Raw genomic sequence first — 22,319 nt, forward strand, 5'->3', positions numbered from 1 at the left:
TTCTCCCCGCCCCTCTCTCCACACACACACACACACACATATACACACATTGTCATCATCATCATCACCACTTAGGAAGCCCTGAATAGACTGTCAACACACCTCAAGGTTACTAGTATTAGAAAGATGTTTCCATGGAAACTCAATTCAAGGCAGACACAAGAAAAGAATGCAAGTACAGTAAGGCAGAGAAGCCGAATCCATTACATAAGCATTTTTTTTTCTTTCTGTGGAAATAAAAGTTTATGGCCCTCCAGGACTAGGCACCTAACATCACACCACATTGCCCAGGATGAAATTTAAATTGAATTGGAGCAATTAATCTGAATGTCACAAAAAGATGAATGGGTAGAGGTTGTTGCTGGGGGTGGCAGTAGGAGTGCAGAGTACACACCTGCAAGCACCTGGCTTCCTGAGGTGAGCGGATTATGTGATGGGTGGTGACAAAAGTTTGTCATTTGTCCCAGTTGCAACCTGGCTCTCTTGAGCTCTTTTTCCTAAACCCAGCTAATCCTGATAAGCAAGTTTAGCAACAGTTCCCCCACCCTGATATCTAATCAGATACCTCCTCGACACACTGAAGGTCAAAATTCTTATCCTAACCTTTGTAGCCAAAAAGTTACTCTATGGTTACTCAACCAGTCTAGCAAGGTTGCCTTTGCCCTTGATTTCCCCTCTCAGAAACCCTGGTACCACTGACCCCTCTCTCTATTGGCCCATAACTTTGCTGTATTCAAAGCTGCATTCAATCTTTCTCCCCACTGCAATAATCCTAAATAAAATCTCCCTTAGCATTTTAACAAATGCCAAGATAGTCTTTCTTACTCTAAGAATGGGAAGATGACCCAGACCAGGCAGAACAGCTGAACAATGAAGAAAATGCCTTTGCAGAAAGTGGTAAAGGTTTCCTCCAAGGAGACTCTTAACACCTGACATAACAGAATGCCAGGGACAGTTACACCTGGTCAAGAACAATAGAACACTAGGTCTGGGACAGCTCCCTTCACCTGGCACTAAGCTCTGTTGTCCATGTAAAGTCTTGTGATTCTTATCCATCCCTAAGGAATCAGGCATCACATCTTCTCACCAACCATAGCAAGGAAAGACAGAATGAGATTTAATTTGGTTCAAAAAAACAGTGTTATGCTTCTTACATGGAGCATTGGGAATCTGCTCCAGCCCAACCCCTCTGTGTGTGTGTGTGTGTGTGTGTGTGTGTGTGTGTGTGTGCGCATGTGTGTGTGTGTTTCCAGCTTTTCCAGTTGCCTCTCTGGAAAAGGAATAGAGAAATTCTTCCCCCAGGATGGCCCTGCCCCACTGGTCCATGCTTTTCCTGTTCCCCTGCACTTGTGGCTGATGCTCTTCAGTTAATCTCTTCTGCATCATTCATCATTTATGTTTTGATTATTTCACTAATGCAGCTGTCACCAAGACATGAACTCCTTAATTCTCTCAACTCTCCAGGATATTGGGAAGTTAATCATCTATAGTCCAAATACTAGCAAAAGCTCTTTTTACTCTCAAAATCTAGATAAATTAGCCAAAACAACATCTGCCCTGTTGTCAGCATAGCAACCACACCACGGACATTTACCCAAAGTCTTTTTTCACAGTTTAGACAGCATTATTTTCCAGTGTCAAGGATAGAACCCAGGGCCTGGAACACACTAGCAAGTGCTCTGTGCTGAGCTATATCCCAAGCCATAAATTTCTATGTATCCTGGAAGGTAGGAGAAGACTATGTTCTTGGATAACCTTTTTTAAAGGATATATTTATTGTTGTGTGTGTTTGAGTGTTTACTTGCATGTGTGTATGTGAACCACATGAGTACAAGGGCCATGAAGCCCAAAAGAGGGCATTGGATCCCTGTAACTGAAATGAAGGGTGATTGTGAGCTGCCATATAGGTGCTGGGAACTGAACCCAGGTCCTCTGCAAGAACACCCAGCACTCTTAACTGCTGAGCCATCTCCAGCCCATGGTCTTGGATATTCTTCTGCCTCCCAAGCTTCTGCATGTCCCTATGTTCCATGTACAACCAGATTTGAAATACACACTATATGCTTCCCTCAGGTGCACCAAAATCCACTCCAACATTGTGCCTATGAGCCCAGCAGACTCCACTGAAAACCCGAGCTAATACAAAAGAAAAGTCACCTCACCAGTAGCCTAACAAAGTAGACATTTCTTTAAAAAAAAAAAAAAAGTATGTCAATTTCTTCAGCCAGGTAGTGGTGGCCTATGTCTTTAATCCCAGAACTTAAGAGGCAGAGGCAGGTGGATCTCTGTGAATTCGAGACCAGCTGATCTACAAGAGCAAGTTCCAGGACAGCCATAGAGAAACTGTCTCAAAAAACCAAAAAAAAAAAAAAAAAAAAAGTAGACATTTCTTTTCCCTCAGTCTTCTAGAGGCAGCAGGCACTGCCCTTCCTCCAGCCATTGTGTGGGCTTCTCTCCAGTACCTTTTACTTTGCTTTCTTGATTAGGCCAAGCATTGCATCAGTCTCCAACACTAACCCCTAAACTTGTTCAGCCAGAGTGATCAGATTTCTCATCAAATATTTAAAAGCACCCAGGCTCCTTGAAAGGCAATTAGAGATGCAAAAATCCATGTGAGTGAGACTGTGTGTGTGTGTGTGTGTGTGTGTGTGTGTGTGTGTGTGTGTGTGTGTGTGTTACAGTAAACTTAACACCTTTAGCATCTCCAGTTTTCAAGTTCTCTTGAAAAATTCTCCCTTTCTGCCCTGCATTACACTTCTACATTTTCTTTTTGTAGCACATAAAATCTATTCAATCTTCCCCAATATTTTAAATTATACCTGGAATATATTGCAACGGTGACAGCAAAGAGTGAGGAATGGAGATTATATTGCATCATAGCTCAACCAAGAAAACCTAACATGATCCAGTCCATCTTTAAAAGCCTTTAGGTCACTTTCATGGCTAACAGAGAAGGCCAGGTGTAGCTGAGAATGTGGAGTAAGTGGAAGTCTCAAACATGGTTGCTGGTAGCATCCTTGGCATCTTCTTTTAGGAACACTGCTTAATACTTTCCAAAGGCTAAAGGTACAAATGGCTTTGGCTCTGAAATTGTGCTTCTTGGCATATTCCTAGCAAAAATATAGACACATTTTCACCAGAAGACAGCAGAAAAATCCCCCAGTTTAAAAGCTAGAGGAAGTTCAAATTAAAAAAAAAAACAAGTAAATCAGATAAGTGGAATGACTATAATGTAAGACAGTGCAGAAGTGGAAAAATAAAATGTAATGCAACTCACAGATAGACCAAAATTACATATTATTTAGTAACAGAAGCCAGGTACCAAAGAGTACTTACTATAGAACCCCATCCATAGAGGCATAGAGATAGCCTATAGGCTATAGAGATAGCCCACACTAACTTGGTGTTAGAAATCATGTTAATAAAACTACTCATTGCCAGATGTGGCAGCACATGTCTTTAATCACAGAATTCTGGAGGCAGAGGCAGGAGGTTCTCTGTGAGTTCAAGGCCAGCCTCATCTACATAGTGAGTTATAGGACAGCTAAGACTACATAGAGAGACCCTGTCTACAGTTAAAAAGAAAATTAAAACAACTCTTGGGTTAGTGATTTAGAAAGGGGATGCAAATTGCTTGGGATTCTGAGAAATATCACTTTGTGGCCTGAATCTGGCTACACTTACATCCGCATAGTAAGACTATCCATGCCGGGTGGTGGTGGCACACACCTTTAATCCCAGCACTTGGGAGGCAGAGGCAGGTGGATCTCTGTGAGTTCCAGACCAGTCTTGTCTACAAGAGCTAGTTCCAGGACAGCCTCCAAAGCCACAGAGAAACCCTGTCTCGAAAAACCCCAAAACAAATAACAAAAAAAGACTATCCACACATTGTGTGCTTTTCTCTTTTTAATTTTAAACTTGTTTTTAGTCAATACAGCTGTCATACCAGGCTGGGACTCAGATCAGTGCATTGCTCAGCCCTCATGAGAGAAGCTTCTTCTTGCAGTCTGTGAAATTAACACATAGGCCCACAGCTGAACAATGTGCAGAGAGTGAGAGACTTGGGAGCACTCAGCCCTAAATGGGATGTCTGTATCAAACTCCTCCCCTGAAGGCTCGGGGATCTATGCATGAGAAAAGCCAGGAAGACTGTAAGAGTCAGAGGTGATGGATGACTTCAAAGAAACAGCCTCTTCCAGACACAACAGGACTGATGAATATATGAACTCACAGAGACTATGATAATTTGCACAAGACCTGCACAGGTTCAAGCTTAGTGGTCTAGCCACTAAGAAGGGAAAATGGACACTGTCTTAGTTAAGGTCTTATTGCTGTGAAGAGAGGCCATGACCATGGCAACTCCTATAAAGGAAAACATTTAATTGGGGCTGACTTACAGGTGCAGAGGTTTAGTCCATTGTATTCATGTCAGGAAGCATGGTGGCATGTAGGCAGACATGACACTAGAGAGGTAGCTGAGAGTTCTACATTGAGATCAGCAGGAAGCAGGAAGAGAGAGACATTGGGTCTGATTTGAGCATTTGAAACCTCAACATCCAACCCTAGTGACATACTTCCTCCAACAAGGGCACACCCACATTAACAAGGCCACACCTCCTAATAGTGCCATTCTCTATGGGCCTATGAGAGCCATTTTCATTCAAACCATCATAGGCACAAAGTCCCAACCTTAACCAAGGTGCTCTTTGCAATAGATACCTTTTAAAGAGGAAATTAATTTTCTCCAATGAAGTGTCACTGCTCTGTACTCCAGAGCAGGCCCAATGCCCAAGAATATTTGGCCAACAAAAAAAGGACTCCATGTTTTTGGTGTAATTTTTGCTTTGTTTTAGGGTGGTTTTTTTTTTTTTTTGTCTTGTTTTCTGGTTTTTAGTTTGTCTGCTCTGGTTTTCATTTTTGTTGTTGTTTTCTTGTTTATTTTAGAGAGAAAGAGATGTCGAGAGTAGGTAGGTAAGTGGAGAGCATCTGGGAGGAGTTGTGGGAGGGCAAAGTATATGATCAAAATATATGAAAAAATGAATAAAAGTCTTTAAAAAATGGTTTTAGCCTTCTGAGATGCTGGAAATTGAACAGAGGACTTCATACATGATAAGTATATGCTGTGTTTCTTAGTACATTCCCAGTTCTGTGTACTGATGTGTGAGGGAGTAAAGGGTGGCATAGCAGCCAATACACCTTTTCTCTAAGACCTAGAACTTACCTAGGGAAACTTCAAGTTTACTTCCTCCCAGCACCAGTCCTTTGTAAGTGACCCAATGTAAGACAGAACTGAAATGCTGGGTTCCAGACCACACATTTGTTGCATACCTTGTGGATCCTAAGAAGTGTTAGGTAACAGAAGGACTGGAGACCAGTGAACTATCAGCCTACATGGCAAGTGGAAAACCAAGGAAGGGGAGTTCTTCATTTCTTCAAGGTGAACACCACATGGCATGTTTCTAAACCCAGAAATCATGCATGCTCTCTGGGCAGCTGAGAACAAGAGTTGGTTGGCTTCATGGAGACTGGGTGAACATTCACAGACACAAGGGGATATGCATGCTGTAGTCTCTGGTATGTATCCTTCTATAGAACCACAAAATCCTGGTGCTAGATTAAATATGTCTTGTGAGTTTGTTTGTCAGTCTGGTGGGAGTGAAAACTCATACAGCCACTATGAAAATCAGTATGGCAGTTCCTCAGAAAGTTGGGAGTCAATCTACCTCAAGATTCATCTATAACATTCTGAGGCATATACCCAAAGGATGCTTCATCCTACCACAAGGACACTTGTTCAACCATGTTCATTGTTGCTCTATTCATAATAGCCAGAAACTGGAAACCACCTAGGTCTCCCTCAACAGAAGAATGGATAAAGAAAATATGGTACATTTATACAATGGAATATTAGTCAGCTGTTTTAAAATGACATAATGAAATCTATAAGCAAATGTATGGAACTAAAAAAAATGATCCTGAGTGAAGTAACTCAGACCCAGAAAGATAAATATGGTATGTATTTATTACATGTGAATATTAGCCATTAAATAAGTGATAACCAGGCTACAATCCATAGACCCAAAGAGGTTAGGTCTAGAGGAAGGGGACACATGAATCTCCCTGGGAGGGATACATAGATTTTATGGGTAGAGTGGGGGTAGGCAGTCAGGAACAGGAGAATCATGTGGGGAGGGGAAAGAAAGGTGGGGTTGATGGAGGGAATGCAGGGAGAGACAGCTAGAATACTGCTTGGGTGACCAAGAATCAGAGACTAGATAGCCCAGAGACCTAGAATAAAACCAAATGCTACTGATCTAAAAAAAAAAAAAAAGTTAACAATAAAATAACTCCTCATGATATTCTGCTATACTTTAGATCAGTGTCTTATCCAGCCATAATCAGAGAGGCTTTCTCCTGCTGCAGATGGGAACAAATACAGAGACCCACAACCAGGCATTCAGCAAAGAGAGAGACCTTGAAACACACAGCTCTAAAGCGGATGTCTCCATCAAACCCCTTCCCTTAGAGCTCAGGGAACCCCGAAGAAAGAAGGAGGAGGAGGAGGAGGAGGAGGAGGAGGAGGAGGAGGAGGAGGAGGAGGAGAGTATATGAGCCAGAAGGGGAACCAGGACACCAGGAGAGCAAGGCCCTCTAAATCAACTGAGCAAAGGCCATATGAACTCAGAGACTGAAGCAGCAAGCATGAGGATGACACAAGTTTGCTCCAGGGTCTCTGAATATATATTACAGCTTCCAGTTTGTTTTTATTTTTTAAAATGGGATTCCTTTGTATGTGAACGAGTGGGTCTCTGATTCCTGTGCCTTCTCTTAGGGCTCTTTTCCTTCTGTTGGTTTGCCTTGTCCAACTTCAATGTGAGGGTTTTTGTTTTATATTTGGTCCTTTTGGCTGTTGTATCTAAAAAGCCTATTCTTTTCTAATGAGAGACAGGAAGGGGTGGATCCAGATGGGGGAGGTGAGGAGGAACTGGAAGGAGTGAAGGAAACTATAATCAGGATATTTAAAAAAAATAAATAAAAACCACTAGCAACATAGAGTATAACAAAGATCATAAAGTATGTATGTCCCCTACAGCCACCATGCAGGATGTAATGGGCTCCTACTGAGTAAGTTCCTTGTAATCAGACTCATGCTTTATACAGTGCCCTTCTCATGCAGTTTCTGAAGCATGGAAAATGTTAAAATCCAATTTCCAGGCAATTCCCATAAAGACTGTATGATAAATGAAGAGCTGTCCCAGACCAGGCTGGCCTAGAACTCACAGAGATCCTTTTGCCTCTGCCTCGTGTGCTGGGATTAAAGGCCTGTGCCACCATGCCCAGAGATAAATTAAGATTTAACCATGTTGTTGATTGTTTCACTTGCTTCATGCCACATCTGGACACCTTCTTGTAGCCTCTTCTTTTGGGAAGAATGAGTCATCTTACAGAAAGTACTAGAGATGGTTGATATGACAAAACCAGGCATCTTAGGTTACTCCATCTCACATATACAGAGGATGAAATATCAGAACTGGAGGTGGGCTCTGGATTTTCCTGACAACAGCATTAGAAATGGAAATTTTACCAAGATATGTCGGGTTCAGATTTTCAACAGAGTTCAAAACTAGAATGCGAGAAATTATGCCCCACAATAATCAGACATATAGACTAAAAGAGTTTATTAAATAACATATGGCAAGTTTATAACAGACATTTCCAGAATGTTCACATAGGTTCCCAAAGCTATGTTTTCTATAAACATTTATTCATCCCCAAACATGAAACTCTGTGGGGAGGCTTCTGTGGTGGTTTGAAAGAAAATGGCCCCCAAAGGGAGTGGCACTCTTAGGAGGTGTGTCCTTGTTGAAGTAGGCATGGCCTTGTTGGAGGAAGCATGTCACTGTGGGGGCGGGCTTTGAAGTCTTTTGCGTAAGCTTCATTCAGAGTGCCATTCAGTCTACTTCCTGTTGTCTGCATATCCACAAGTAGCAGCTCCTTCTCCAGCACCATGTCTGCCTGCCATGCCCCCTGCCATGAAGATAATGGACTAAACCTCTGAAACTGTAAGCCACCATGTCAATTAAATGTTGCCGTGGTCATAGTTTCTATTCACAGCAATAGAAACTCTTAAGACAACTTCTTTACTTCATTTGGCAGAATCTATTTTTTTTCCTCTCTGCATGGGCCACTCAAGAGAAGAATGTCAGTCCTTGGAAAAGATTGCTTAGCTTTATGAATACTCAGGTTTCTGAGGGTGCCTATCATGAAGAAGCTATTTGGAAGGCTGACCTTGTCTACTTCCTTCACATTAAGGATGTGACAGTGTAGTTCAGAAGTCCCTCCCACACGTGTAAAAAAACAACTATCAGAATATTTTGTATCAAAATCAGTGTGCTCTGTTGCCAAGAGTCAACAACCCTAATGGAAGATATTCGCCATCAATAATGCCCATGATTTCACCTTGTGACAGTTTTGCAAGACAACCCTGTGGGCTGGCATTCCGTTTCAGGTCACCAGGTTTCGGCAATCTCTGTGAGAACCTGAAGCAGTTCGGCAAACGTTGGGCGACCTTTGGGGTTCTGGAAAAGAGAAAGAGTTGGTCAGCTCAGCGTGCTTCTCACTCAGACACCACCTGTGGAACTTACAGGCAGAGACCTCAACCTATGCTGGTTCTGCACAATCTAAGAACAGCGTGTCTCGGCTGACACATGGTGGCATGATTTGTATGTGAGCGAGGCACTGGTGAATGTGGAAGAGTATAAAGCGCTGCACAGATATAATGACTAGAGTTGCACGCACTAGTTTCGTGTGGCTGTGTAAATAAATTAAAAATGAGTATTTCACCTTGGATCTTCAATCATACTAGCTACTTTTCAAATACTCTGTAGCCAAAAGGTGCTACCATTTGGATAGAGCACACCTAGAATATTTCTACCAGGACAGAAATTTCTTCTGGAAAATGATGGGGTTTTAGAGTGTGAGGTCCACAATTCAGTATCAGTTGCTTACTGTATTGGTCCCCTCTAGCAGGAAGGATTTCACATAGAAAGCAAAAGACACATCTCCTGGAAAGATTTCATAGATCCTGGAGCACAGTAAACCAAACCTGTGCAAGCAAGACATCAGAACATCTTTCCCTGTTTTACATTTCAATGTGGTTTGGCTGTCTCCCTGAGGAAAAGATGTTGTGGAATATTTAACTATGTAAAGATGTGTTATATTTGTTTCCAACACTGTGGAATATTACTTTGACTGTGTAAAGGTGTGTTACTTTTGTTTATGCTGCATTTACTTAATAATGTGAGGCTGTGTGTTTAATTATGTAAAGATGTGTTGCCTCTGTTTCACCTTGCCTACCTAAGACACCTGGTTGAGCTGAACTTTCAATAGCTAGGCAGAGAAAGGATAGGTGGGGCTGGCAGGCAGGAGAATAAGTAGAGGGAGAAATCTATGCTGGAAAGAGAAGAAGAGAAGAAGAAGAGAATGAGGGAGAAAGAGAGGGACACACCCGGGGCAAGAAGCCAGGCAGCCATCAGCCAGCCAGACACGAGAAGCAGTGAAAGTAAGATATGCAGAAGGAAAGGAAAGTAAAAAGCCCTGAGGCCAAAGGCAGATAAAGAGAAACAGGGTAAGTTATAAAAGAGCTAGAAAGAAATAAGCCTAAGTTAGGCTGAGCATTTATAACTAATAAGAAGTCTCTATGCCATGATTTGGGAGCTGGTTGGTGGCCCAAAAGAAAAAGGCTGGTACAAAATGACACGGCACTGGTGGCATCTTTGGAATCTTTAGGAGTTAGAACTACTCACAGCAAGGGAATGAAAAGGGGGACAGTTGGAAGACATTGTGAGCACCTGCCACAATCCTTGATGAGGACCCAAGAAGAAATCACTGTGCCTTTCTGGAGGGTTCAGGTTTAGCAGGTGGAATCTCTGGCATGTTTATCAATGGTAACATTATCTTTTTTTGGAGGGGGATTAAGACAGGATTTCTCAGTGTAGCCCTGGCTGTCAGAACTAGCTCTGTAGACCAGGCTGGCCTTGAACTCACAGAGATCTACCTGCCTCTGACTCCTGAGTGCTGGGCTTAAAGGCATGCGCCACCACCACCCACCTTTTTTTAATTAATAAAGTCACTTTATTCCAATTAACTCACAATGAAAAATACCACATAGCCAGTTTAAGGAAGCCATTCAAACATTTACCTAGAGCCAAACTTTATACATATCAGTGAACTTCTATATAGTTAGAATGGTCATTCTCAAGCCTCAGGACTTTACTTAGGCTATTAGAATTTCACAATTAATTACATTTTATTCACTTACCTTACACACACACACACACACACACACACACACACACACACACACACACAGAGAGAGAGAGAGAGAGAGAGAGAGAGAGAGAGAGAGAACTATGACAGAGTTGACACTAGAAAAAGTAGCTTTATATTTTAATGTGTGTGTGCATTGTTTGAGTAGATTTTCTGACTGCAAATTGAGACTAAGTTCATTTTCTTATTCCTCTGTAGTTTACCTTTTCCCTGTTTACCTTTTCTCCACTCTAGCTCATATTCACACAAATAATATACAAAATCTCAATGCTGTATGCACATGTGTATGTTTAATGCTCCTTGTCTTAGGACATGGTCGACACCCAATAAACCCACTCCAAGTTGAAAATGCCATAAGCTAAAGATGCATTTTATGCAAGTACCCTGCCAGGAATCACAACTTAGCAATAGTCTACAGTGATCATTTGTTCATTCTTGTGATCTGTGGCTGTCTGGGAGATGTGTCCCTTCCCAGCATTCCAATAGAGACTCGTATTTTATATTCTTCACCAAGGAAAAGATCAACATTCAATGCTCAAAATATGTCATTATAAAGTTGGAAAATCTAAGTCAAAGCCACCATAGCCACCATCTGCCTGTTCCTAATCTATTTGCATTGTGATGGCAAAGACATTCATTCCTGAGGCAGCTGTTGCTACTAACAGTTTAGTTAACAATCTTCTGTCTTTCAAGATTCCTTGTGGGCAATTAATCATGGCTATTTCCATACACTGGGGATGTTCCTAAGTGAAATACTTCTCTGGAATATGAACAACCCCACCACTCTTGAAATACTGGCTTTTCTAGTGTTTGTGGATTGGGAATAAAATGATGGGTTGTTGTTTGTTGTTATTCCTTGTCTTTCAGGCATCAGGAGCCCCTCTCCCCAAGCTGTGATTTTTCTGGGCTGAGCCTGCTAACTACAGAGCAGAGCTCTGGAAAATCACAGTCTGATGAGAGCAGGAGGGCTGTGTTGAATAGATGCCCAGAAAGGGAGAGAAGGGGACAGAAACCCACCCTTCTGGCTTGATATTTTAATCTTGGCATTTCAACAAAAGCAGCAACTCCAAAGAGATGATTTCCCAAATGGTAGTTCCCAGCACAGTCTGCCTACGGTTTCTATTCTGATTTAGTCTCTTTATCAGGAGTCTTAAAGTGTCAGAGAGAGATGAAACACATTACTTTTTAGCCTTGAAAGTGAAGGCAAGTGAAAGCCAAGAGAAATGAATAAAACAGCTTCCTTCATTTTCTGTGGGGAAAGTTCAACAAACCAGAGTCTGTGTGAGTCCACCACCTAGTTCTTCAAGATGATAAATTATTGAATCCAGAGGCTTTAGAAACATCCAGTTTCTTCAAGAACCGATCTCAGCCTGATAAGACTAGGAAACTGAGCTCCTGAATGAAAAGCCCATTATGAAAAACAAAAAGGACTCGTGACTCTGGGGTGGGAGTTTCATTAGAAATGTTGCCCTGCCTCTCAGGGAGGGCCATTACCAAGGAACAAGCAATTCTGGCTGCCATGATGCAGTCTCAGTAATAAGGGACACCTACCTCATGCCAGCAACTGTACATAACGCCATATATGGACATGGGGGCCAGGTGAGGGCGATACAGGCGGAACCCATTAGAAATGGCTTCCACCACTTGCAGGTTGGACTTATTTTCAAAAGGCATTTTTCCTTCTGTAAAAACTTCCCACATTAGAACTCCTGCAAAGAAAACATGCAAAAACTGGAGTCACTTGGAACCAAAACAACGGTTGGATTCAAATTGCAAGATGTTAATCTGCTCCAGCCTGAGAGTCATAATTGCCCAGAAAAATGCAGTTCTATGTGGTTGCACACCCCTGAGTATTTAATAGGTCTGTACCTTGAAAATAATCCCTAAGAAAAACAATGCCTCCTTGCCTTTTGTTTTGGTCGCGGCATCTCCTATGGTGCACATTGTGGCAGCATTTTCATTGCTAAGTGCTGCTCCTGTTCCCTCCTCCTCCTGTCCCCACCCCCTCAAATCAATAGATCTGGCTGCTCTTCCATAGACAATGACATATTTGTGGGCCTCTTCTGCCTGCTGCTGCCAGCAGTCCCCCCCCCAACCCCACAGCCAGCAGATGGTGCACATCTGCCTCTGTCCATGAAGAGTCTAAACTGACAGGAAGGCCCTACAGAATGCCGCAAAGGCTGGGATGATACAGCTCAGTTGGTAAAGTTTTTGCTTATAAACAAGAAGACCTGAGGTTGATACCCAGAACCCATGTGAAAATGCCTGGCGCCCCTGAGAGATGCTGTAGTGGTTAAAAGTACTAATGCTTCTCTTGCATGGAACCCATTTGGTTCCCAGCACCCACTGCAGCAGTCCACAACGGCCAGTTACTCCAGCTCCAGGAGATCCAGGCCTCTGGTCTCTGTGCACACATACACTCATGTGCACATACCCATACATATAACTAAAAATAATAAAAATAAATCTGTTTTCAAATGTCTGGCCTGGTGATGTACTCTTGTCATCCAAGTCTGGGGGTGGGGGTGGGGGTGGGAGAGAAGGGTAGAAACAAGCAGATTCCAGGGGCTCACTGACCACCAGTCTAGTCTAATTAGTGAGCTCCAAGCCAATGTGAGGCCGTCTCAAAGGAGGTGGATGGCATTCTGCTTTTAAAAAATAATTTATTTAACTTTGTTTTATGTGCATTGGTGTGAAGTTGTAGGATCCCCAGAACTGGAGTTACAGACAGTTGTGAGCTGCCATGTGGGTGCTGGGAATTGAAGCGGGGTCCTCTGGAAGAGTAGCCAGTGCTCTTAATGGCTGAGCCATCTCCCCAGCTCCGGTAGATGCCATTCTTGAAAATGATACCCAGGATTGTCCCCTGGCCTCCACAGTGTGTGTGTGTGTGTGTGTGTGTGTGTGTGTGTAAAACAAAAAAAAAGAAGCTCACTAGCTCACTAGTTCATTATCCAGGGAGAAGGAAATGTGAGCCTGAGTGAGTTCCAATTGCTCTGCAGCCACTGGAGGAGATTCCTTGTTTTACTATCCACCAGGTCCCTAAAATACACTCACACAGTCCCTCCCCAACAAAGTTCAAACCCTTGCTTGCTGGGAGATCAAGCCAGTAGAGAGTTAACATGGTCAATGATGCAAGCTTAATCTTATCATGCAGAATATTCTCACAGACTTGTAAGGACAAGGACATCTCTCAGGCCCATGCACTTGTGAAGACAAGGGCATCTCTCAGACTCACACACTTGTGAGGACAAGGACATCCCTCTAAACCTCACAGCCACCCAGGAAGACCTAGATGAAAGCTAAGATTTGTGCTCATAAGTTGCCATGATTGGAAAATCGACTCACAGGAACAAGCCGCATTGGGCACAGATCTCCAGTGTCTCTATCTCGGTGGAGAATGTTAGTCAATATGAACATCAATAGACAGAACCCAAGCAGCCAAGGTGCAAATCCCATAAACCTTGACAGTATAAAGTGAAGGTAGTAAGCTGTTGTTTTTCTTAGATCTAGATGTTAAGCTCAAATTGTCAAGTTGGGAAACAATCAAGCCACTGAATAAACAATGGAGCTTATTAAGCACACTGGAAACTCGGTGATGACGTAGATCGTTTCCTTCAAACCTCTGTGATAATGGGAGCATTGGCTGCATTTAGGCCAGCAGATTCCTTGCTATAGCTTCGTGGCACCCGCTCTCTAGGGTAGGAGAGATCCTGAGAATAGAGCAGTGTGAGGGGGTGCATGAATCCAGTTGCCAAAGAAGTTACAAAGAGGCTTTTAGGTTTATTTATTTATCATCTATACAGTGTTCTGCCTGCATGTGTGCCTGCACTCTAGAAGAGGGCATCAGATCTCATTATAGATGGTTGTGAGCCACTGAGTGGTTGCTAGGAATTGAACTCAGAACCTCAGGAAGGGCGGCCAGTGTTCTTAACCTCTGAGCCATCTCTCCAACCTACAAGAAGGCTTTTAAAGACTGCTACATCATGTGAAACAAGCACACAAGCAAGAGTTGAAAAGGCAACCTCTGTATTAAATCCAGCAATAACAAACATACTCACCAAATGACCAGACATCAGATTTGCTACTGTACTTGTTAAAATGAAATACTTCAGGTGGGGACCACTTGACTGGGAACTTAGCTCCCGAGGAACTGATGTATTCATCATCCAAAACGTACCTGCCATCGTGGGATTCAAGCACACTGTATTAATGTCCACCGAGGTCTAATTACTTCAAATACTTCTGTCTGCTCTGACCTGCTGAAACCCAGTGTTTTCCCCTAGAAAAGGCTGTGCACCATGTCATCCTGACGGCGGGCAATGAAGTCTCCCTTTATTTGTTTTCCTCCTCTAGAACCATGTCTCCTTGATTTCATTTTCATTGAATCTCTGAAAACTACAGCTCTATAGTCCCAAAACTTGGGAAGCACTTATGTTCATTAAGGTCCAGTCTTAATTCTGCAAAGAAACAGGCCTGTGCTCTAGCAACGAGGGTAGAGAAAAGGAAACAAATGGTAAGGGACAGGCCACTCATATCATGAAAGATGGACTCAAAGTTGAATGCCATATTTTCTTTCATGTACTTTTTTTTGTATGTGTGTGGCACAAAAATGGAGAAAATAACTGTGTGACACCATAATACTTCTGATGTGAAAAATACTCAGTATATTATAATGTATATTTTGTACCAATTAGGAATAACCAAAACCCTCTCTCTTTTTGAAGACTCATACACAGGAACGTCAAAGGCATGGGACCCTAAAGAGAAGAGGAGCTGACTCTGGCCCCTTGTGTATACAGTATAATATCTTAGAATTACTTATTATTACTGCTTTCATGCTCCCACTTCTGCCCATATATTCCATGTCATTTCACCTTAAATCCTCCTCTGCTGAGACTGCATAAAATGAGGCTAGAGAGAAGCTCAGTGGTTAAAAGCTCTGCTGCTCTCCCAGAGGACCCAGGGTAAGTTCCCAGCACCCACATGATGGCTCACAACTGTCTGCAACTCCAGTTTCAGGGAATCTGGTGCCATCTTCTGACCTCTGCAGGCATTGCATGCATGTGGCACACAGACATACAGGCAAAGCACACACTCACAGACAAAATAAAAATGAAGTCTGAAAAAAATTTTAAAAAAAGACTGTAAAGCTGGGTGATCTTTAATTTCAACACTTGAGGGGCAGAAATGGGGTCTCTATGAGTTTGATCCCTGAGTTTGAATTCATAGGGTAGAAGGAAAGAACTGATTCCCACAAATTGTCCTGACCTCTACACACACACACACACACACACACACACACACACACACACACACACACACTAAATGTTTGGATTTTTTTAATGTAAGCCTCCCTCTTACAAGTGGGCAAAGTAGACAGAGATGCCACATACCTTGTCATCCCAAAGTCCGAGATCTTTACCACACAAGTAGAGCTGACCAAACAGTTCCGTGCTGCCTGGAGAAAGAAGTGAAGCATCGAAGTTGAACCATGCTCTTTCTTTGGAAGACTTCCACATTCATTTCCTTACTTTATTTTGGCTCCACAGTACCTCTCTGCATGAGCAGCCACATGAATTTCAAGGTGACACCCCTTACTGATGTACATAACTCTACTTGAATGCCATAAATTTTAATGATTCTTCAACATCATAAAAAGTTAAGATTGAATGTTCACCATTTTTAAATGTTCATCCTTTTCAACAAGTATCCTTGATAAAATATGGGGGTTAGTTTAAGCTAACAGATGATAAACTAAGTACTTGGCATAAAACATTTTAACTTTTACTTGTTTACTTAAGTGATGAAAAGCTAGCTTATTTGTGCTAGCTCTCTCGGGATTACAAAGCTAGCCGACAAAGGAAGAGAGCCTCCAAGCCAGGCTGGGGTGGCTCACAAGCTCAAGTGCATATTGATGATTCCATTTCAATCTCAGAGATCCTGATTTGGCTGGCCTGGCTGAGTTTTGAAGAGTTTTTCTCAAAGCTCTCAAGTGATTCACACACACAGCAAAGTTGAAGTGTAGGAACCTTTCCCCTATAAGCTATGTTCTTAAAACCATGCCACATCTTGGCAGTTGAGGCTTGGATCTCAGGATGTTCAAGGTGCAGTATTCTTGTAGAAATGTAAGTAACTGAAGCTACTCCAATAAAGTCTCACCAATGTGACTGCCCAAATGTGATGCCCACCAGTGTGACTGCCCAAATGACACCAATGGATGCCAAAGTGGATGGCGGAAAGCCCATGAGTCCACAACCCTCTACACACAAAGAACTGTAGGCAACTGAGAAAAGGATAGAGAGAGGTGGTCTTTCCCAGAGAAAAACGCTCTGATTGGCTATTCAGTGCCAAATGGTCATCTTTAAAAATATGCAAACAAGCAACATTATTGTTATGCAACAGTTTCCTCCAAGATTGAAATATTCTATCCTGCAGGGAGTTCCTTAGGCAGGAAGGTAAACAACTCAAAATAGCTTCAGGAAGTCCCTGAAACTGACCAGATTCAGTTGGCCCCTCCCTGCTAGAGTGAAAAATTAAAGCTGAGGATCGCTCTGAGTCAAAGCTGGGCTGCAAAAAAGACTCTCAGAGGAGAAAGACTGCAAAGAAGACTCTGAGACTAGACCAGTTGCCTGGAAGAAGCAGAAACCAGCCAAGCCACCTAGAAAAGATTTAGACCAAAGTCACTTGGAAAGGACACACTCCAATCTGTTGAGCTGCCTGCGGGCTGTATAGTGTGCTCCAGGTTCCCAGCTTTGTGAGTTGTCATCCATGCTAGGATAGGCCTTGTTGATACAGCCCTCTTTGAGTCATTTCCGTTCCTTTAAGTAACCCATCACCCACTTCCCTATAAGTAACCCCCCAAAAACTCATTGGTTCACCAGGTTGGAATCTGGTGGTATCCAAACTTTGGTCTGTCATGAGTTCTGTCTGGAGTGAGTAGACACATGTGTAGCATCTCCCCAGGAAAAGTTTTGTCACACAACAATTATATGGACTGAGCTGATTATATCTACATGTGTATATGTATGCATGCAATAGCAATTAATGAAAAAAATAACCATTACTTGAGGGAGAGCAGAGAGTGGGAGGGCTTGGAGGGAGGAAAGGGAATGGAAAAATTCCGTAGTTACACTATAATCTCAACATAAAAAAAAATCAAAAGAAATATAAGTAGCTAGTGCATAACAGTGTAAATAACAAATGCCATGAGTGTTCTGAATTGAAAGCTTATCTTGCCTTTTCCTGTGGTGTTCTGGAATTAGTGTAACTACACCTACAGCCCCACCCCTAGATCCTCCTGTCTCAAGGATGAGTGCTTTAATAAAATCAGTCTGGGAGTGAGAGCCCAAAGCACAGGGTTATTTCCAAGAGACCGCATCAGGAATTTACATATAATTCTCAAACTCTCCTTGGAGTTAAATTTTATATTTCTAAATGAAACACAGAAGGACAAGGAGAGAATAGTGTAAGTACCCTGAAGCAATGTGCAGTGGGCTGGACATGTTTCTCAGGTGCAGAAGTGAGGACATGGAGCAGGCAATTTGCATTTAGTCTGGGGTAAGAGAGTCCTTCTAAGTAAGCATGCTCTCAGCATTACCCAGCAGAATGACTGGGCATTTCTAGTCTCCATCATAAATGCCTACCGTACTCCTGCAGTACTGTCACAAGCAAGCCACCTGTACCTGGGGCACCTTCATCCCTGAGTAAGATTCACAGGGACCATTTCTTCCCAGCTGTGCCTCCAGGGTCTAGATTGCTCAGCACATATGAGACACTTGAGACAAGTGTGACTACTGGAGTTTGACATTGGTTGAAAGGAAGAATGGTGAAAGGAATGAAAAAAGAAGGGAATGAGGAAGAGAAATGAGGAAAAGATCATTGTAGTTAATGGCTTCATTATGTAGTTAATTAGTGAAAGGCATTTTGGAGTAATTTCTTACTTGGTTACACATTAATGGGCAATTAAAAATAAAACTACAGGTTGAAGGATGTGACTCAGTGATAGAGCACAGGCTTAGCATATGCCAGGCCTTGGTTTTAATCCCCAGCACTGCAAAATAAATAAGAAAATCAATTAACCTTTCCCAATAACATGCATGAAGTAAAAAAAAAAAAATGTTCTAAAATGAAGCCAACGGTACATTCTTCCAAGTACTAAGAGAGATCCCGGTGTCCTTCTGAATCCAAGTACATGGCGTAAGGTGACTCACCAGATCCCTGTGAATATAGCAGTTCTTCTCCAGGTACTCCATCCCTTCACATATGTCCTGGCACACACTCAGGAGCAATGGCTTCGGAAGCTTGCCTTTTCTCTCCCGAAGGTAGTTAAGCAGGCAGCCATTTTCCATGAACTCTGTCACTATGTAGAGGGGCTTGTGTTGTATACACACCCCATAAAGCTGAACTAGCCTCGAATGTGACAATTTCCTAAAGAAGAAAAACATGCCAGTGACCTGGAATCTCTTGCATTCTGAACAGTAATATGTCATTTCTATATCCGAGATAAGATCAGCATCAAGCCTGCCACCAGGAAGGCACTGCTTTTTCTTTCCACTTTATGCACTGAAAACACAAGCTTAGGAGTTTGTGCAGCGCTTCCAAAGCCATCGCTATAAAATACTACATGCCCCATATCCAACTTGCAGCACCTTCCTTTTCTTCCAGGCGTGTCATCGTTTGCATCCTCACTATTGATTTTTCCCAGCCCAGGTTCTCAAGACTTTGAATCCTAGTCATCTTAACTATAGCCATTAGATGGAAAATTCCAGGCAGGCAGTGGGGAAGAAAGAATGATTGATGGTCATGGAACAGAAAATGGATTTCTAAACAGTAGAGCTATTTAAAAGTACATATTTAGATACAGCTGGAGACTAAAATTGATCTGCCAGCATGAAACCATGTATTGTGAATTTGGTGATCACACCGAGTTTAAGTTTCCCACTGAAATATACTAATAATTTTTTAAAAGAGTTATTTAGTTTTCTTTTATGTGTATAGGTATTTTGTCTGCACATATAGGTATGTGCACCATGTGAATGCAGCCCCCACAGAGGGCAGAAGAGGGCTTCAGATCTGTGGAACCAGAGTTAACAAATAGTTGTGGCTCCTGGGGACTCTGCAAGAGCAGCTGATACCCATGACAGCTAAGCCCTCTCCTCAGCCCCATTACTTACATTTTTTAAAAAAGCAATCTAGGCTTCAGACATTTATTGGGTTCCTTCTCCCCCAATCTGTGAAATATATCATTCAATGTCTAAATGCCTCTTACGTCAATTGGGGTCACCATGAAAAAGAAAACCAATTAATATTTACAGTTTTAAAAGATGTATCATGTATCAGCAATTCTGTTGGCCAGAAATACTATGAAAAGTACCTTAGACATGCTTTTCTTTTTCAGTCATTGTGTGTGTGTGTGTGTGTGTGTGTGTGTGTGTGTGTGTGTGTGATGATATGGGTATATATTAGACACACTTCATCTGATTTCTTTCAAGTCCATAAAGCATACTTTCAGTTATGAATGTGCTTTTCATGCATGCAGAATAATGTCAGGAAAGCAAGTCTCAGAATGACACACTTCCATGCCATGAGAAACCCAAGACCAGGGATACGCAGAACCATTTGAGAACTGAAACATGAGCAGGTGTTTGCTTATGAGGGCAACTGGCAACATGTATCTGAAATAAGGCACATATCTATTAGAAAAAAGCAAAAACAAGTAAGTAAACCTTCGCATATGGTTCAGTTGAACAAACAGAACAAAACCTTCCCACAGGTAGGGAACTCTGCAAGTAGAAATGTGTGCTCCTGCTTCCTGTAATGCTAGTTCCTCTACACACATCTTTCCCCAGTTAGAGAAGTGTCGTAACTCACTGCAGGACAATTGGGAGATGTATTTAAATTTTTTAAAGTATTTTTCTACAACCTTCTCCTGTTATCCTTTCCTAACTCCTCCTGTTCCCTTGGCAACAGATCAAGTTTCATGGTTCTCAATGTCATCTCTGGGGACCATTCTCAACTTCATGTCCCCCAGCTTGACCTTTCTCCTGAACTCCAGCCTTGTGCATTTACCTGACTATTTAGTCATCAATTATCTTCTAATAGTCTTCTCAAATTCAACACCACACACACACACACACACACACACACACACACACACACACACAGAGAGAGAGAGAGAGAGAGAGAGATACACACATACAGACACACACATATAGACACACACACATACTCACACACATACAGACACACACAGAGATACACACATACACTCACACACACATACAGATACATACATACAGATACACACACATTATAGACACACACACACATACAGACACACACACACACATACAGATACACACACACACACACCCACCCACACACACACACACACACACACACACACACACACACACACACACACACTGGAGCTCCCTGCACAGCTTTTAGTCCAACTCCACTTGAGAAAATTCTCTTCCTGGCATTTTCTTCTTGTTTTTGTAGCCTGTGGTGGGGCTTGTGACTCTTATAGATTCCAGGACTCCCAACTCCCATATCATGTAAGTTTTATCAGCTTCCTGAGTCTTTTGAGCGTGAGGGGGTTGGGGGGGGCATTCCAGTTTGAAGAAAATAGCTTCTCAAAAGTCTAATTCATGAGTTCCTCTCCAGAGTCGCCTCTTTAGAGAAGCTCCTCATCTCATGGTCAAAAAAGATCCTGACTTTTTTTTTTAAATTCTGAGTTACAAGAGTCCCATTTATTTTTTTCATATTGTGTCACTTTAATCCAAACACATGCTACTACCCTTTTGCCTGTCAGACGCAGAACTCTCTGATCAGACAGTATAGGTGAGCAAACAGGCGTTTCAGGTATGTTGTAACAACGACAACAACAATCACTGGTAAACTGATGTCCCTTTGAAATTATGTTTATCACAATTCCATCCAAATTCCTTCTCTTGTAAATGGATTGAAAGGCTATTTTGGTAGCATAGGTGGGATATGAGCTTGAAAACTCTCAGAGTCATAACTGCTCTGTCTTCTCAGGAGAATGGCTCTAGCTAATTACTTCCAGTTACTGTCTAGTCTCTGTTCATTTTGTTTCCCTTTGGGGCCTGCAAGTTTGGGACAAAACTCCATTGCTCTGGACAGTAGCACAGTTGAAATGAGAACACTTGGGTTTTTGTTGTTGTTTTTTTTTTTTTTTTTTTTGTCCTGTTACATTAGTATTTTTCTAAATAAATATTGAACAAATACTTAGAGAACGTTGGTTTGAACTGTCCTGGGCCAAGCTCAGATTATAGCACTTATTCAGTACCTATAACCGAGCTTAAAATAATATGCTTTCTTTGTATTTCCCATTAATCATTTCATTCTATCACACCTTGATCCAGTACCATATGTACTGTTATTCCCAACTTTATAGGCAAGGACTTTCAAGACTGGAAAGTGACATAGTTCATGTACATCACACAGAGGTTAAATAATTGGCCTGGGTTACACAACTAGTGTGGGCAGAGTTGTGACACAGTTGCAAGTGGATCTGAATCAAAGTCTAGGTTCTGTCCAAGCCCCAGAGGTGTTGAGCCATGTTTGTGTGGGGTGGACAAGTCCCCCCCACCCCCCGCCACAGGGCGGGCGGTTTTTATGTAGGTGGGGTTCGCACTTACATCATCACTTTGGCTTCTTCAATGAAATCCTCTTCAGACATGAAACCTTCATTGATGGCCTTGATGGCGACTCGGATATGTGCTCTCCATTCTCCTAAGTGGACCACCCCAAACTGACCACTTCCAACCTCCTTGATAAAGGCCAACTCAGATGGGTCTATTTCCCACTTCTCTGGAAAGGCAAATGACTCGTGTTACAAAAGAGGAGAGAATGCTATTTTATTTATTTATTTATTTTTATTTATTTCTGCAGAGAAAACATTTAGGAATTATCTAGTCATAGCCCCTTGTATTACATGGAAGTTAAAGACATTGTGTACTTAA

The 22,319-nt window shown here is 42.2% G+C and overlaps 1 protein-coding gene across 2 annotated transcripts in view; it reads right to left on the reverse strand.

Moving 5' to 3' along the window:
* Positions 1-8,510: 8,510 nt before the first annotated feature.
* Positions 8,511-22,319, reverse strand: part of LOC100774072 (tyrosine-protein kinase TXK) — a 37,077-nt gene continuing 23,268 nt past the window's right edge. For both annotated transcript variants that reach the window (XM_035452958.1, XM_035452957.1), the window contains 6 exons: positions 21,996-22,167; positions 18,540-18,756; positions 15,723-15,787; positions 14,388-14,506; positions 11,881-12,038; positions 8,511-8,579 (listed from right to left, as the gene is read on the reverse strand). In XM_035452958.1, the coding sequence (XP_035308849.1) occupies positions 8,511-8,579; positions 11,881-12,038; positions 14,388-14,506; positions 15,723-15,787; positions 18,540-18,756; positions 21,996-22,167 (800 nt within the window). The remainder of the gene's footprint in view (positions 8,580-11,880; positions 12,039-14,387; positions 14,507-15,722; positions 15,788-18,539; positions 18,757-21,995; positions 22,168-22,319) is intronic.

The sequence above is a fragment of the Cricetulus griseus genome, assembly GCF_003668045.3.
Source record: "Cricetulus griseus strain 17A/GY chromosome 1 unlocalized genomic scaffold, alternate assembly CriGri-PICRH-1.0 chr1_1, whole genome shotgun sequence".
Taxonomy (NCBI): Eukaryota; Metazoa; Chordata; class Mammalia; order Rodentia; family Cricetidae; genus Cricetulus; species Cricetulus griseus.